This window comes from Loxodonta africana, chromosome 21 (assembly GCF_030014295.1).
Source record: "Loxodonta africana isolate mLoxAfr1 chromosome 21, mLoxAfr1.hap2, whole genome shotgun sequence".
Classification (NCBI taxonomy): domain Eukaryota; kingdom Metazoa; phylum Chordata; class Mammalia; order Proboscidea; family Elephantidae; genus Loxodonta; species Loxodonta africana.
In genome coordinates this window covers 10680916-10699570 of record NC_087362.1, presented here as the reverse complement: position 1 = coordinate 10699570, position 18655 = coordinate 10680916, and the positions used below count along the sequence as shown (strand labels likewise).

Sequence of the window (18655 nt, the reverse complement as noted above, 5' to 3'; positions counted from 1 at the left end):
CAGTACTCATAGATTAAATGGTGACACCAAGGATTTTGTAAAATACTTATGCTGGTAATTATTTCTGTCTTTAGCTAATAACTCTTTTTCATATACTGAATCCAGTAAAGGCAAGAGAAAGCTCTTACTAGAGCGATGTATTTTTGCATATATGACTTTATAAGATGTGTGATTATTTTTCCTTTTGGCACCAACTGCCCAGCTATGTATCCTTATGTTACATTTATGCTTCATCCTTAGCACCGGACGAACCAGGCCTGTAACTGCTCACTGCTCACAAGATTTAGTGCCACCTTCTAAATGCTTCTCTTTTTCTTCAGGCCGGTAGAGTCTCCATTTCTATCTATTGAACCAAAAATGTTCTGCCTTTGAAGGCCTATTTCATGTCCCTCCAACCTCAATCTCTTCCGTTCCTTACTTCATAAAAAAAAAAAAAAAAAAAAAAAACCAATAAAACACCAAACTCATTGCTGTTGAGTCAGTTCTGACTCATGGTGACCCCATGTATTACAGAGCAGAACAGTGCTCCATAGGGTTTTCTTGGCTGTAATCTTTATGGAAGCAGATCACTAGGGCTTTCTTCCATGATGCTGCTGGGTGGGTTCGAACCACCAACCTTTAGGTTAGTAGTCAGGTGCAAACCATTGACACTTCCCAGGGACATGACTCCCAGAGAGACCATTAGTTGCAGGCTTGATTGTTTTCAGTTTAACACCTTATTATGATTTTCTAGTTGTTTACTGTTTGGTTTTTGCTAACCACTGCACCACCAGGGCAGGTGCTCTCTCTCTATATATACATATATATGTAGTATATGTACCTGTGGAGTCCCTGCATGGTGCAAATGGTTAACATGTTCAGCTGCTAACCAAAAAGTTGGAGGTTTGAGTCCAACCAGAAGTACCGCAGAAGAAGGGCCTGGCAATCTCTTCCAAAAAATCAGGCACTAAAAATCCTATGGAGCACAGCTCTACTGTGACACACGTGGGGTCACCGTGAATCAGAATTAACTCCTCCACAGTGACTGGACTGGTTTAACACACCCGTAGCACGTACTACTGTGCCAGAGAGGGAGTAGGCATCCAGGTATTTACTGAAGTGAATTAAATGTAAACTATATCACTTACATCGATGAATGAGAAAAATAGCTTATTTTAATAATTTATCATTCACTAAGAGAGACAGTAAACAGGAAAGCAGAAGGTCGAAACCTAGTTTTCAGTCTAATGGTAGAGACAGAGGGCTAATCAAGTGATTTAATTTAAAAACAATCAGGGCTATTTCACAGGGTTAAACAAGGTGCTATGGGAGTACAGGAAACCCTGGTGGCATAGTGGTTAAGTACTACAGCTGCTAACCAAAGGGTCAGCAGTTCAAATCTACCAGGTGCTCCTTGGAAACTCTATGGGGCAGTTCTTCTCCGTCCTATAGGGCTGCTGTGAGTCGGAATCGACGCGACGGCAACGGGGTTGCTGGGAGCACAGAGGAGGGAGCACAAAGACAAGCATAGCTCTGCTTGGGAAAAGTCAGTTAAAGAAAAGCTGTACTCCCAACACACACACTCTCTTCCCAAATCGTGCATGTGTCTTTGTTCAGGATGCACAGAAATTTCCCAATTCTCCGCTTTTACGCTCTACTAACTTCTTCACTTCTCCACTTGTTATTTCTACCTCATATGTGGCCTAGCTAAATCTTTACCTAAGGGCTCAATGTTTTGTGGTTATGAGAATTTATTTTTAGTAAAGGAACAAGCCTGCCCATTGCTTTTCAACTAAGCTTCTTGAAAAATGACAAGCACTTTGGTGAGACATTTTTCAAAATAAATTTTGTGTATTTTGATAGGTGTCATTGATATAGTCAACCCTTTAAAATTTCTGTATAATAAAGCCAATTAAAGAATAAAAGGGACTGGGTCTTGCTTATATGTCTGTATCCCTAATGTGCACAGTGCCTTTCTCATAGAATACACACAATAAATGGTGTAAGTAACAAAAGGACAAATAATTGAATGACTAAAGAAAGCAACAAAAGGACAAAAAGGTGTGAGAAAAAAATGCCTAGGAAAAGAGATTTCCCTTCTAAGCCATCACCAGCTATTTCAATTTCTTTAATTCTAAAAACCCAGGTATTTCCCCACATCTAGGAAGAGAAAATAGGTCATTAAAATTTGACAAAGCAATTTCTGAACATGAAACTTTGTCCTCAGATTCTGTTTTAATTTACAGTATTATAATGGCCTCTTCCAAAAAAGTGCTCCAGTACTAAAGAAAAACAGAGAATTTAGACAAAATTAAATCCTCTTTTTTAAAAAATTGGTGGTACTTTTGATTAAAATGTCATGGCTTTTTTATAGAACAGCAGTTCTATTGATTTAAAGTTATTCTCATGCAGAGTTGTTCCACCTAAGTATAGTAAATGTGTCCAAAAACTCTCACATTTTGAGGGTATTTTTATATCTTTATGTAATGAATAGCATCAAAGAAGCCATCCTACAGATTTGCTTCCTGAAACTTTTCATTGCTGAGGTTCTGAGAAATGTTCCTAATATAATGAAAGTCATGCACGATGAGCACCCAAAACCAACCCACTGCTGTTGAGTGGATTCCAACTCCTAGAGACCCCACAGGACAGAGTAGAACTGCCCCACAGGGTTTCCAAGGCTGTAATCTTTAGGGAAACAGACCGCCACATCTTTCTCTCACAGAGCAGCTGGTGGGTTAGAACCACCAACCTTTCAGTAGCAGCTGGGTGCTTTAACCACTGTGCCACTAGGGCTCCTCACAATAAGCACAACAACACCAAAAACCACATGAAACGACTCGCTCCTCAGAAACTGGCATAATGAATAGGACTGCTGCCACCGCTGTATCCATTATAAATATAAAGTTAAATTCCTGAAGTTGGTTTTTAACCTGGGATGGACTTTACTGACGGAGAAGAAAAAGCTGTAAGATCCCCTCTCCCATCACATCCAACTCCAGCTCCTTTTCCCCCCGGTTACACTGTTCTTCAAAATGAAGTGTACTTCTGTCAGTTGACTTGTCGTGGTACCATTTACACTGTACCCTATTTCAAAAGATTAACAATCGATTGGACGAAAAAATAATCTCATGCCTAAGGACAAGTCCGAAGCCAAATTCACGAGATCACAGCACAGGTATTCCGTCAGGTGCTCTACATGAGCCTCAGACATGAGAGAAGTCTCCGAGAAGGCTGCGGTGTCACCACAAGGCTTCTCAAACAGCCTCACAGACACGTCACCAGTTGCCCTCAAGTGGATTCCGACTCATGGCGACCCCAAGTGTGTCAGAAGAGAACTGTGCTTCGTAGGGTTTCACTGGCTGATTTTTCAGAAGTAGATCACCAGGCCTTTGTTCTGAACGACCTCTGGGTGCACTCGAACCTCAAACCTTTCACTTAGCAGCTGAGCGCATTAACTGTTTGCACCACCCAGGGCCCAGAGAGACATGTTACCTTGATGGAGTTCCCTCAGCCCAAAACTTTGTCCACAGCCTTGCAGTTTCAAACATCTGACCTATCAATAAAACCAAACCCAAAAACCTACTGCCATTTTTTTTTTCATTGAGTCGATTTCGACTCATAGTGACCCTATAGGACGGAGTAGAACTGCCCCATAGAGTTTCCAAGGATTCCAACTCATAGTGACCCTATAGGACGGAGTAGAACTGCCCCATAGAGTTTCCAAGGAGCGCCTGGAGGATTTGAACTGCTGTCCCTTGGTTAGCAGCCGTAGCACTTAACCAGTACGCCACCAGGGTCCCCCCTATTGGCGATTCACCTCTCGGAGCTTGACTTACAACTCAAGCACACATAGCACTGAAGATTGATATCAAGGTGCAAATATATTAATTTACAATGAAAACCATAAATCTCATAAAGACTACGAGAATTTTGAGGTGAGCCAGCTACCCTTTTTCTGTGGGCACATCTAGATGGGGAGCCAAATCAGAATCAAATGTTACATGGTGATCAAAAAGTGGAGCCAAGTAGATCATCAAATAAATCTAATGCAAGACTAGAATTCAAATTCTGGTTCCACTGTTCCCTGACTTTTCCCACCAGAGACAGATGGATGACCCACCAGAGCTACCACGAAGCTAAGGGTCCAGCTCCTGGGGGTGGTCTTGGTTGGTAAATGCAGACTTGGCCTCAGTGGCTAATAAATCCCTCTTCTGATTGGCACATGTTTTCTTTCAGATAAGTTAGTATCTAAATCTGAGACCTACTCAAATACCCTAAAGTAACACTTTCTACTTCTGCCACTGTTGCTTAATGGCATCACTAGATTTATCCTTTCTTCTCCTTTGTATTTTTTGTTCTTTCTTTTCTATCCACACCACTACTAAAGTAGTCTAGGTCTTCGTCTCCTTATAGCAGGGTCCTAACTGGTCTACTATCTCAAGCCTGTCTTATTATCCAACTCCAAAGATTACCATGGTATCAAAATACTTTAAATTACAGATTTACACGTCTTCTTTCATTTTCCCACCTTCATTCGTACCAAAATCTCTTAGTGACTCCTATTGCCTTCGAAATTAAGTCCAAATCGCTTAGCCTCCCACTGAAATCCTTTTACACATGGGCCCAATTTATTGCCATTTTTCCTTACACGAACCCTCCACTCCAGCCAAATATATTATCTCCCAGTATCCTGTGTGCACCCCTCTGCTCATTCCTGGGGTCCACTTAGGATCTACTTCCTCCATGAAGATCTCTCTGCAAGTCCAAATCCAGAGCTGACTCTTTCATTCTCTAGACTCGTTTGGTACTTAATACATCTGGAAAGTTATTACATGTGTCTATCTTATCTCTTCAATTAAAATATAAATTACTTAAGGGTGGGAACAAGATAGTTCACCTTTGTGCAGACCGTGTCTTCAATGTCTTCATATCAGGGTACTCAAAAAACGTGCTTTTAGAGTTGGCTCTGTCTACTTACAGGTAAAACTGCTGGACTTTCTTCAGAGTTTAAGACAGAACACGAAGGTATTGCTCTTAACAGAAGAGAGAAGCTGTCTTTTGAAGAGTCCTTGGGTATTAGGAGCTCATGGCTTCTAGTCCTTGCAACAGTGTACTCCCCTGCATTCTCGTTTTCTCTCTGCACTGTTTAATATTACAGTTGAAAACACCTTTCAACTCCTCTTAGCCTCACTGTCAGCCTCCAAGTATATTGCTGGTTTTAAAAGTACATTAACCAGTTGCCATCAAGTGGATCCTGACTCATGGTGACCCCACGTATGTCAAAGTAGAACTGTGCTCCATAGGGTTTCTAGTGGCTGATTTTTTTCAAAGTAGATCAACCGGCCTTTCTTCCAAGACACCTCTGGGTAGAATTGAACTACTAAGCTTTTGGTTCGCAGCCAAGTGCATTAACCAGCGTTAACCATCTGCATTACCCAGGAACTCCAAAAATAGACTCGACCTCTGGTAAATACTGCAACCAGAACATTCAACAACAAGAACTATATAAAAAGTCGTTATATAGAAAAGCATAAAAAAAGTGTAGGTCCCTTCAATATGGTGGTGCAGTTGATAAAGGTCTTCAGTACAAAAGATGGAAAGGTAAATTTGAAACGTTTGTTGGAATAGCAAAGGGATCAAGAAAGAAATCACCTTACACAGTTAGCTACTGTTTAGTTTTTCAGTATTCTTGTTGTGTAATTGTACCTGGTCTCAAGCCTGACTGGAAAGTGCTTAAACAATTCACTCCAATTTGTCTAACAGAAGGTTAGAGTATCTAGCAAGACTAATAGTTTCCCTTATTCCATACCAAAATACTACTGCCCAGGGGGAGGACATCCAGAATACTGTCAACAGTGTCGTCTGTGATTATGAAAGATATGAAAATATACCCATCATCTCATGTTTCATGGAATTTGGCAACTCCACATCAGAAATGTTGGGGGAAATAATGTGGCTAAGATTTGAAAGCAGGAATGAGAAACCTAATTCAAAGAGGCATAGAGGTGATAATCTTCCCTAGGAAGGAAGAAATTGCTGGGTTCAACAAAGATAATAAAGTCTGATTAATTAATTATACAGATACAAACAAAATAAAAAATAGTTTAATTATATACCACCCACTGCCACTGAGTTGATTCCGACTCATAACAACCCCATAGGACAGAATTGAACTGCCCCTTAGAGTTTCCAAGGAGAGACTGGTGGATTCGAACTGCCAACCTTTTGGTTAGCAGTCGAGCTCTTAACTACTGTTCCACCAGGGCTCCAGTTTAATTACAGGGGACAAAAAGAAAAGAAAGAAAAAGCTATGTTAAAAAGGAGAAAGTAATAATTTCCAGGTCAAGGAAAAATTAATTCTTATAGGTAGGAGATCAAGAAAGAATTTTCAAGGTACACGACTTTTTCCTAATGATAATAAAATTGAATACTGATTATGTTTACACTAAATAAAAAATATAATAATATATTGTTTAATGTATAGATTAATTCAAGATACTGGAAGGAAAATTTTGTTAAATTGATCTAACAGTGAAAACAACACAAGATCAAGTTTAAAATATGTTCCCATTTTATATTCCCAGGAAAAATGTAAAAATGTTTTCTAATAGTGAGTGTTGATTTCTTTTTTCTTTTATTGAGATCAAATCCTAGAGTTCTAATACAGCTTGAGACAGAATGCTAAGAGCAGATGGGAAAGTGGAGACCATTTCCCATATTCCTGTGGCTTCCCAGCAGAAGCACACCAGGATCAGTTTAAAGGGAGGACAGGTATTTCTTTCTATTTGTAAACGGGTACAAAAAGGAACTTCAGTAACATCCCCTAAAACCTCCGTTAATCTGCAGAAAGTGTTTCCTTCTTTTTAGCCAACATTTTACATTTTTATGTAAGGCAGTTCTCATAATACGTAGACAAGATTTGCCTGAGCGGTAACGAGCCAAAGCTGCTCAGGAGAGTAAGTTTTATCATCTATTATCATATAACCTGTTGGGTTTTATATCTAGAAATACAGCTTTTGTTTTAAAAATCTAACATCCCTATGTTTGCTCTTTTATAAACAAAACATTCCATTTACCAACCGAATTTTTTATTTTCAACTGGATCACTTAGTGGAATATCATCAGAAAAGACCAACCTCCAGAAAAGGACACCATTTTTGGTAAAGCAGAGGGTCAGTGAACATGAGGGAAACCTTCCATGAGATGGATTGACACAGTGGCTGCGACAGTGGGCTCAAACATTCCAACAGTTGTGGGGATGGCATAGGATGGCACAACGTTTCAGTGTTTCGTTCTGTGACACACAAGGCTGTCACATGACACTGCCAACTCTAAGGCAACGAGCAAGAGCAACAACAACAACGGTATGCCACATTTAAATACAGCTGTACCTGTTCCTAAGCAGAGCAAGTGGGTGAAGAATTAAACACCGCCTGTCCCTCTTTTTTTTTTTTTTTAGTCCCTCTAGCTCTCACCCTCACTGGGAGAGTCCCACACCGCCTGTCCCTCTAGCTCTCACCTTCAATGGGAGAGTCCCACACCGCCTGTCCCTCTAGCTCTCATCCTCGCTGGGAGAGTTCCACACCGCCTGTCCCTCTAGCTCTCACCCTCACTGGGAGAGTCCCACACCGCCTGTCCCTCTAGCTCTCACCCTCACTGGGAGAGTCCCACACCGCCTGTCCCTCTAGCTCTCACCCTCACTGGGAGAGTCCCACACCGCCTGTCCCTCTAGCTCTCACCCTCACTGGGAGAGTCCCACACCGCCTGTCCCTCTAGCTCTCACCCTCACTGGGAGAGTCCCTCACCGCCTGTTCCTCTAGCTCTCACCCTCACTGGGAGAGTCCCACACCGCCTGTTCCTCTAGCTCTCACCCTCGCTGGGAGACTTCCACACCGCCTGTCCCTCTAGCTCTCACCCTCGCTGGGAGAGTCCCACACCGCCTGTCCCTCTAGCTCTCACCCTCGCTGGGAGACTTCCACACCGCCTGTTCCTCTAGCTCTCACCCTCGCTGGGAGAGCCCCACACCGCCTGTTCCTCTAGCTCTCACCCTCGCTGGGAGAGTCCCACACCGCCTGTCCCTCTAGCTCTCACCCTCGCTGGGAGAGTCCCACACGGCCTGTCCCTCTAGCTCTCACACTTGCTGGGAGACTTCCACACCGCCTGTTCCTCTAGCTCTCACCCTCACTGGGAGAGTCCCACATCGCCTGTCCCTCTAGCTCTCACCCTCGCTGGGAGAGTCCCACACGGCCTGTCCCTCTAGCTCTCACACTTGCTGGGAGACTTCCACACCGCCTGTCCCTCTAGCTCTCACCCTCGCTGGGAGAGTCCCACATCGCCTGTCCCTCTAGCTCTCACCCTTGCTGGGAGACTTCCACACTGACGTTTAGATTTCCCTCACCTTGAGTGAGTAAATAAATTCCTCACTTTGCGTACAAACAATTTTCCTTAGGAAGAATATACTCATCATCTACCTCACACATCAAGAGAGATTTTCACTTTCACTCAACGCTCCATATACCTCCAAAGTAACCTTGAATTTAAAATGAATTATGCCAGAAACTGAAAAAAATATTTAAAAAATAGATTTTAAGAAAGCATCCTTTCTACTTTTTTAATCTATATTTTCTAATTGTGTGATCTTGAATTTTGATTCTTAAAAATTTAAGTTACTTTCAAAGTATTTGGGGCTCCAAAATGTGTGCCCATGCCTGCTAATTTTTAAACCAGAAGTTAATCAAAAGACAGTAAGAAGTAAAACGTTCTTGAAGTCCATCATATGAATCATTTCTATGGCACAGATTATTGGTCTAATACAACATAAATGGTTTTGTAATCTTTACAGTCTGTGGTTAAAATGATTGTTTCTCGTCTGATCTGACATGCCAATTTTTTCTACAAAACATGAATGAAACTGACTGCCCACTTGTAGAGTTTGTTGATTCATGTTCCCATCCTCTTAAAATCAGTTTTTGACCAACTGAATAACAATTATATCAAGAAAACATCATAAATCTTAATTTTTGACATATCAAGGTTTATTTTACAATCAAATGGTTAATCTTAGTAAAATAAAAACAAGTAAAATCTTCAAATTCTATTTTTAATAATCATTAAATAAAATAATGATCATTCAATAATCCTTAAATTAAAAAATCACGTAGATGTTAAAGAATAATTGAACTGCTATCAGTTATTAACGTCTAAAACTACAGCTTGACATTCAATGAAATGTCCAAAGTTTTTAATGCTTATTTATAGAAAAATATGTATTTAGTAGTGTGTTTCCATTAACCTCTTTTGCAATAACACCTTGATCTTTATTTTATCAACCCAAACATTTACCCAGCAAAGTCATTTTCTTTTTCATGAATCCATGAAGTGAGCTGACAAATAATTTCTGCAAGGAGGAGATTACAAATTATCCACTCTGAAGCAATCCATAAAGAAAAGATGCTACGTTTTCGTGAACTCTGGATCAAATGGGAGTTAAATTCAACGTGAAACAAGAGAGCATTATCACAAACATACCTTGTCCTTGGGTTACTCCATAAAACTCAGCTGCTATCCTGGCCGCTTCCTTGCGGTTGCCTTTCACAATGTAGAAATGGCTAAGGATGGCAAGACTGATTTTCACAAAAAGTTTAAAACAGAAAAGTGAAAGTATGGTGAAGTAGACATTGGATAGCTGTTGAGCAAATGGCCGGTTTTCTTCTAACACCGACATTGCTGCACAGGAATCTGTGGCTGTCTTCAGTCAGATCCAAGTCTCAAATGTGCCTGGCTACCGTCCGGGTGCTCCTGAACAGCTGTCCTGAGGGAAGCAAGTATCAGCTGGTAATGATGCCTGCAGCTCAAAATATTTATACAGTCCGCAAAAGTTCTTTGCAAACGCCTATTGGTCTGACAATATTCCATGGGAGCAATTGTATCACGTGGCCCATTCACAAGACTCAACTTTCCATTCTCAATATAAAATGACACCCCACCTCTTTGCTCTGGATTTCAAAATCTGGATATTGAAATTTATATTGAAAGTATTTCGCTTTTGGGTATTTAATTATCAAGAATAATTTGAAAATTTTGTACATGGGGTTCCTGTTGTTAATGCCAATGATATTCATAACATTGAGATAAAATTAAATCAGTCCGCTCATGTCTTTAAAATGGTACTATCTGTGGGCCATGAGCTAGATGACTAAATAGTCAACGGGCTTGATGATCTTAATGACTACTCATGAAATTAGCCAATTATGCGGCTTTCACTGTTGTCCAAAACAAATTATTTTGTCTACACGTGGGTAGACTGGAAAATCATAAAGTAACAATTTTAGGCAGTTTATTCAGCCAGTTAGCACTTTTTAAGCACTTATTACATGTCAGCTATCTTTTCAAGATGCTGGGGATGCCAAGATAATTTAATAGTCCCTGTCACAGGGATTTCACAGTCAAGAGAAGGAAATGGACAAGGAATCAGGCAAATATAATACAGATAAGGACAGGGTGGCAAGGGAGCACAAAGAGGAAGAACTTCATCCTGGTGGGGAAGAGTCGGAAAAGGCTTCCTAGAGGAAGCAGCATATGACAAAGAATTATTAAGTCAACCCAAGTGTTCCATCCAGACTGTCCAAAACCAAACAAAACAATATACTTTTTAGGCCTATCATCTTTGTTAACCCCAATCTGATTTATTTCATGAATAAAACGCAACTGCCTATATCGGTGAGCTTTGGTTAGCTAGATTATAAAAGGCAAATAGAGTAAATTAGTAAGAAAAATATTGTAGAACAGCGACATTAGAGCACTTAAGCCAAAACATGAAATCGCACATCACACGGGGAGCGTATCTATATGTTTACCTGATGACTGGGTTTGGGGCAGTTAAGTGTTATTTAAAAAAAAAAAAAAAAAGGAAGGAAAGAAAAACAAACCCTTTGCCATCAAGTCAATTCCAACTCATAGTGACCCCCACGGAATAGGGTAGAACTGTCCCACAGGGTCCCCCAGGCTATGATCTTTACATAAGTAAACTGCCACATCCCCCCCCGACCCCCGCACAGCAGCTGGTGGGTCAAACCTCTGACCTGTCGGGTCGCAACCGAGCGCTTTAACCGCTGTGCCTCAAGGGCTCCTTGTTAGTTGTTATACTGCTTCCCAATTCTTCTGAAAAAGTTTTCAAAATAACAAAAAATAAAGATATGTTTAAGAACTAAAGTATCTCATAAGAAAATCAAAATGGCTCTTCTTGGAATAAAGAATCGTATCAGTGACTGGTCATATCTGAAAGCACAGTATGGTTATCTGCCTCAGGGTATGCATTTTTTGCTGTGTACATTATTCCCTGGACTGATTACCATGAAACATTCCTGAGACGAGTGAGATATTGTTGTAAAATCAGTATGTCAACTAAAGCAGGCTTCTACCTTCCCCATTGACGGAGTGGCTCCCAGAAAAATAAATTACGTCAATATATTAGAAAGAAATTACCAAGCTCTTTCTGAAAATAGCCCTTGGTATCTATCAGGTCCCCTGGGTGGGGCAAATGGTTTTCGATCAACTACTAACCTAAAGGCTGTCAGTGCGAACCCACCTGGCAGCACCACAGAAGAGCCTCCTGGCAATCTCCTTCCGTAAAGACTACGGCCGAGAAAACCCCATGGAGCAATTCTACCCTGTAATACGTGGGGTCGCCGGGAGTTGGAACTGACTCTGTGACAGTGTGTTTGCTTTCGGTTTTTTATCATTATCAGAGGCAAAAAAAAAACTTGATGGAGCTGCCCTCAAATCAGACCCAGTGTGGCATTTCAGGCATACTTTAGCAATCAGTGAAAATTAACTTCCAAGTTAATTACTGAAAATACACGTGCTAACTAAACGTTCCTGTCTTGCACTAGAGGTGAGACCGTATCATTTAAGTACTTGCCCGAGGTTCCCCTCCCAGCAGTCTCCCCTCTGGCACGATGGTGAGTGACTGCACTTGGAAGTCTGCCTGTGGACAGCTGGACCGTCCTAATGCCCTGAGTCACTATAGCCACCTCCACATCCGTGGAGAAATAAAACCAGCCTTCGCCACGTCAGTGTGTCTATCTCAGGTTTCACTCCTTCCTCTCTACCAGTAAGTGCTATTATAAATACTGATCTCCACGTCAGCTCAGCAGGAACCTGGATTCTTTTGGGTTGAGGAACACTTTTATTTCATGAAGGCTACCATCATTCAGCATTTAACTTTAAACCTCTGTGGTTTTACTAGTAGAAAAAATATGTAGGAGTTTACATCAAGATAGGTCAGGTGTTATTTTTATGTGCTCCTTGATTCCTGTCTCTTTTTTCTGGGTTGGTATACTCTCCCCCAGCAACTTTCATCATTTTCATCTCTAATTCTGTTTCTCCCTAAATGAAAATTAAAGCTAAATAAAATAACTCCAAGCGAATGACTGCATCAACTATAAACTAGATGCTGCATTTTTCACATTACACCAAAAACCAAACCCTCTGCCGTCAAGTTGATTCCAACTCTTAACTTCCTTAGAGAACAGAGTAGAGGTGCCCAATAGGGTTTCCAAGACTTCTTAATCTTTAGGGCAGCAGACTGCCACACCTTTTCTCCCGTAGAGTGGCTGGTGGCTTCGAACCTCTGACCTCTGGGCTAGCAGCCAAGTGCTTTAACCACTGTGCAACCAGGGCTCCTTTTTCACATTATAAACCCTCCAAAATATTTAAAAGACACATGTAAAGTACTGTGCACCTATTTTCCTGGCATTGGCATTTTCTTTAAAAATATAAAATGTTGAGTAGTAATTTACCACGTTGAGAGGAAGAGGTACAGGGTGATCAGACCAAAATACAGTAATTGTAACTGAACTCAATGCTGTGTTACTATGATGGGTTATGTGAAAGAAGTTAAAAACAGAAGAAAGACAAACAAAAGTGTTTAATTTTGATTAGGTCCCTTTTGTCTATTGCTTTGCCTGTTTGGGGCCCTTTGAAGTTTCATATAAATTTGAGGATTGGTTTCTTCATTTCTGCAAAGAAGGCTGTTGGAATTTTGCTGGGTATTGTGTTGACTCTATAGATCACTTTCAGTAGTATTAACATCTTAAAAATACTAATTCTTCCAATCCACGAGCACAGATGTCCTATTTACTTAGATCAACTTTAATTTCTTTCAGTAATGTTTTTGTTCATCAAAAGACTTTATCAACAAAGTGTGATGAGACAACCTACAGATTGGAAGAAAATTTTGGGGAACCCTTATATGTCTTCGGTTCTCAGTGCTGCTTTAGCGGGAATACCCCAAGTGGGTGGCTTTAAAGAACAGCAATTTATCTTCTCACAGTTTAGGAAGCTAGAAGTCTGAATTCAGGGCACCTGGTGTAGGGGAAGGCTCTCTCTCTGTAGGATCTGGGGAAAGACCTTGGTATCAGCTTCTGTAGCCCTGACATTCATTGGTTCCTTGGCAATTTTCACTTAGTATCTATTGGTCTATGTTCTCCCTGTCTGTGTTTGCCTATCTTTGTGTCTATTTGCTCTTTTTATAACTCAGAAGTGATTAGGTTTAAGACACTCTATACTAATATGGACCATTAACATAACAAAGAAAACCCTATTCCCAAATGGGATTACACCCATAGGCATAGGGGTTTGGATTCCAACACATATTTGAGGGGGCACAATTCAATCCATAACAATATATCTGATGAGGGTTTAATATCCAGAATATATAAAGAACAACTTAACAACAAAAAACAAACAATCCAATCACAAAATGGGCAAAGGACTTACACATTTTACCAAAGAAAAAACACAAAGGTCAATGAACACCTGAAGAGATGCTCGACATCGTGAGTCATGAGGTAAACTCGAATCAAAACCACAAGGAGCTATCACTCCATGCCCACTAAGAGGCTATGATTAAAAAAAAAAAAAAAAAATCAGAAACAACAGGTGTTGGCAAGGTGGCGAGGATCTGGAGAAATAGGAACCCTCATGCATTGCTGGTGGGATTGGAAAATGGTACAGCTACTGTAGAAAACTGGAGGTTCTTCAAAAAGTTAAATTACCATATGATTCAGCAATTTCACTTCAAGGTATATACCCAGAGGAATTGAAAACAGGAACACAAACAAACACTTGGACCCCAATGTTTATTGCAGCACTGTTCACGATAATCAGAAGATGGGAACAACCTAAATGCCTACCAACATATGAATGGATAAACAAAATGTTGTGCGTATATACAATGAAGTTCTGGTACATGCTAAAATATGGATGAACCTTGGAAACATTATGCTGAGTTAGATAAGTTCGTGACAAAAAGACAAATACGAGAGCTATCTAGAATAGGCAATTGTGTAGACAGCCAAGTTTATTCGTGGTTACCAAGGGTGGGGAAGAGGGAGGGCGGCAGGGAGAGTCATTGCTTAGGGGACCCTGAGCTTCTGTGAAGGGCGATGGAAAACTTGGAAATGGATAATGGTGATGGTTGAACAAAATGATAAACAGTGTCACTGAATGGTACATGTGAGGACTGTTGAAATGACAAATGCTTTGTTATATATATATTTACCACAATTTTTTAAAAATAGGGAAAAAATCACTTACTGAGGTACTAACATATGCTTCACATAACTCTTCTCATTTACTATTTTATTCCAACTCAGGGAGGTAGGTATTATTATTTACATTTTAAAGATGAGGAAACTTGGACTCAGAGAGCTTTAGTGACCTATCAAAGTTAATTATGAGCTACTCTCTGGAGTCCTGGTGGCTCAATGGTTAAGAACTTGGCTGCTAACCAAATTCACCAGTTGCTTCCTTGGAAACCCTATGGGGCAGTTCTGCTTGTCCTGTAAGGTCACTAAGAGTTGGAATCGACTCAATGGCAATGTTTTTTTTATTTGAACACGGAGCCCTGGTGGTGCAGTGGTTAAGAGCTATGGCTGCTAATGAAAAGGTCGGCAGTTCAAACCTACCAGCTGCTTCTTGGAAATCCTATGGGGCAGTTCTGCTCTATCCTATAGGGTTGCCATGAGTTGGAATGGACTCCATGGCAACGGGTTTTATTTAGACACAGTTCTGACTCTAAAATTCATGCTCAGGTTGTCACTCATATTTTATATTTTTAAGAGTTTACAATCTGATTGAGCAAATATGACTCATTCAAACAGAGACTGAGACGCACAGTCAGATTGCCACACACATAGACACACACAATGAGGTCAGTGTAAGATCATATTTAATCAGGTACCTAAACTAGTAGGGCAGGCATGCTGTGATGGTTTAATGAGATGGAACCTTGTGTGTGCTCAGTAAGTGGACAAGAATGACCTGGCTGATGCGTCCAGACTATTCTAAGCCAAGTGTTGGTGAGACATTTCCATAAAACCACGGAGACGAAACAGAAGGCCAAAGGAGAACAAGGATAGGGTTGCTGAGAGAATTAGTACATTGCAAACTTTGGGAGTGAAAAATAATGTCAAATGACTGACTAAGAATAAAAATGATGAGGATATAAAAAGGTTATTGGGTCCAGCCAGAAGGAGTTCACTGGTGACCCTCAACTCAGTATTTTAATAATTGGAGTGGAAAGAAGGACATCAGTGTTACAGGAATGATCCTTAATCAAATTCCAGAGAAAGAAAGCTCCTTGGTGTCCTCCTGTTGTCACCATTCCAGGTGCCGTCTGCTCCTCACCACCACAGGCATTAGAGGAGAGATCTTCCACAGGCTACCCACTGGCATCAGATGCATTGGCATTTTGGTTGTGATGTGAGGGGCCCTGTGACATGAAGTACACACAAAATAAGCAAGGTTTGGGAGCTTAGTTTCATGTCCCTCAGATGGTCAATATAATGAGGAAGAGATTGCACTTTCCAATGTGACCAGGTTCACCCTTAAATTTTCATAAAGTGATAATCTCATTACCAGAGATTATGGGACTAACCTGTTTTGATGTAGCTACTATATTGATCCCAGCTATTAGACTGAAACTGTCGGTGGGACATAATAAAAATGGTTTGTTTCTAGTGCTTTCCAATTGATAAAGCTTAGCATAAATATTTTAATGTAGAGGAAATACAGTGACCCCATTGAAATTACTATTTCCTTTTTTTTTTTTTAAAGAAATACGATTCCTTGTTCCCTTGTAGAAATCTAAAGGGTCCACTGACTTTTGCATTCCTAATATTCTACAAAACTACAGGGACATAATTCAAACAGCAAGGTCACTAATGTACAACAGGCATCTTCCCAGCTCCAAAACAGGGTTGTCGAAGGTGACTTGTATATAGTGAATGGAAACTGAGAGAAATCGTTCATCTGTACATAAACCTGAAGGCCAGTGGAGGCTGGAAGATGAAAGGGAAAAAGTTGCACAAGTTGTTGCTGGTAATGGAATGACTCACTGTTATACTTTTATAAAACACCATTGAAGATATAACCCTCATTTTTTGGTGAGTAAAATTTCATGAGAAAAAATAAAGACAAATAATGCCCTCATATGATTCAAATACACTAGGGTCTTAGATGTTTAGAATACATAGGAATTTGAAATAAAAGTAAAAATGTTTACACTTAAAGTTGAAATACTTAAAGGGAGTTAATGACTGAATTTAGCCTTATCTCCATTCAATAGATGCTGCTGAATCATAAGCTATTTCACGTACCCGAAAGCTGCATTCATGGAAACAGATACCTCGCCAAGGTGAACCCACACACGGTGTTGTAACTCCACGTGCAGGTTCGGACATTATGATGTAATGCTTCTGAAACAGCTGACATGTTCACAGCAGAACTCGAGGTACCTACAAAATGGCCTTAATTATTGATGAAGTTTAAGCTCTCGGAGAGATCACAGTTACAATTGGTTTTGTTTTGGTTTGGTTGGGGGAGGTTTGGGTGAGAGCTCTTCCTTTTTTTTTCTTTAATGGTTTTTTATTGGGAAAAAAAAAAGACCAGCATTTACAACTCGGAATGGATGTAAATTGTAGTTTCTTGAACAGCAATGTGGATGGCTGTGTGAAGTTCACAGCCACAGCCTACCCTCCCAACTCCAAGGCAGGTTCGGAAGATTTTTAAAACAGAGTCCAAAGGTGCTCCCTTGGTAAAAGTTTCTTTTTAAAAATTTGTGTGGACGGTGACAGACTGACCCCCGTGTCACTCTAGCACAATGCAGATGTTAAACCAGCATACACAGGCAGGCATGCCACCAGGGAGTGTCACCATCGCCATGGGTCCCAGCGAGCAGGTGGGAGTACAAGAGGACCGTCCGACCAGTGGGGCTACATCTCACCAGGTCATCCCTCACCCATCTCTCTGCATATAATCCTGAGGTAAACCAATTTCACGTACGTTTGTTTTCGGTAAACCAGCTATGAAAATTTACACTAACAAATTGAACTAGGACCCATTTGAACAGGTTTTGAATTTGTTCTTTCATTTTTAATACAAATGCCTGACTGTGCTCAGTCGTCGAGCTGCAGGCATGAAAAATTGGCCACCCTAAACAGTGTATTAATCCTTAGCAAATGGAACTCTGAGGAGCCCACTAAGTGCCTCCTTATCATTAAGGAATAGTACGAGCATTTATATTGTAAAACTGAGGTATAGCTTGATCTTTTGGGGGCACGGCCATCGACCAATACAGGCAGGATTTGTTTGCGTGTGGACAGAAGGTACTTTTGGCATTCAGTTTTGCTATACAGAAACAGAATGAAGAAATGAATTTTTTTTTTTTTTGATGAGAAGTAAGTAAAGGATTCAATTTGATTCTTCTGTGGGTGAAGGGGGGGAGGAGTTAAAGTAGGTCTTCATTTTGCAGTCACCATCGGTACGAATTCTTCCTAGTTGACTTGCTTCTCTGTCCTTTCATCTACTTCGTCTGTTAGTTTTTCTCCTGTCTGTCACGACGTGTCGTAGCTCTGCCACACTGATGTAACCATGACTGTCCTTGTCAAAGACGCCGAATGCCTCACGGATTTCTTTTTTACTGTGTCTTTCATTTTTCTAGTCAGCACAGTCAAAACTTCTGGCAAGTCAATGGAGCCATTACCATCAGCGTCCACTTCGTTGATCACACCTTGTAATTCAGCTTCTGCTGGAGTCTGACACAGTGACCTCATGACAGTTCCAAGTTCCTTTGTTGTGACGGTGCCCTCAGTATCTTTATCGAATAAGGAGAAAAAAAAAAAAAAAGGGAGAAAGTGTCCTTGAATTCAGCAGTCTTCTTGAGTCAGCTGCTCAGCCTTGGTGCTAGTGAAGAGGAAGCGCAGAGGTGGCGAGGGTGGCAGCACCAGCGCAAGGCTGGGACGGCGGGCTGCCCCTGCTGCTTCTGCGGCTGCTAAGGCACCTGCCCCGGTGCGCTGTGCCGCCCCCCCCCCCACCCCGGTGGACTGCGCCGCCTTCCCGGCGCTGCGGCCCGCCCGGTACGGTGTGCCGCCTGCTGGTTGCGCCGTGCCGCCGGCCAGGTGCGGTGTGCCGCCGGCCAGGTGCGCCGTGCCGCCTGCTGGTTGCGCCGTGCCGCCGGCCAGGTGCGGTGTGCCGCCGGCCAGGTGCGCCGTGCCGCCGGCCAGGTGCGGTGTGCCGCCGGCCAGGTGCGCTGTGCCGCCGGCCAGGTGCGGTGTGCCGCCGGCCAGGTGCGGTGTGCCGCCGGCCAGGTGCGGTGTGCCGCCGGCCAGGT

General features: G+C 41.6%; 1 protein-coding gene across 1 annotated transcript in view; it reads right to left on the bottom strand.

Moving 5' to 3' along the window:
* ASB5 (ankyrin repeat and SOCS box containing 5) overlaps positions 1-9861 on the bottom strand; it is a 49208-nt gene extending 39347 nt beyond the window's left edge. Inside the window, exon 1 of the mRNA XM_003415821.4 lies at positions 9511-9861. Coding sequence (XP_003415869.2) covers positions 9511-9706 — 196 coding nt within the window. The 5' untranslated portion in view covers positions 9707-9861. The remainder of the gene's footprint in view (positions 1-9510) is intronic.
* Between the last annotated feature and the right edge of the window lie 8794 nt (positions 9862-18655).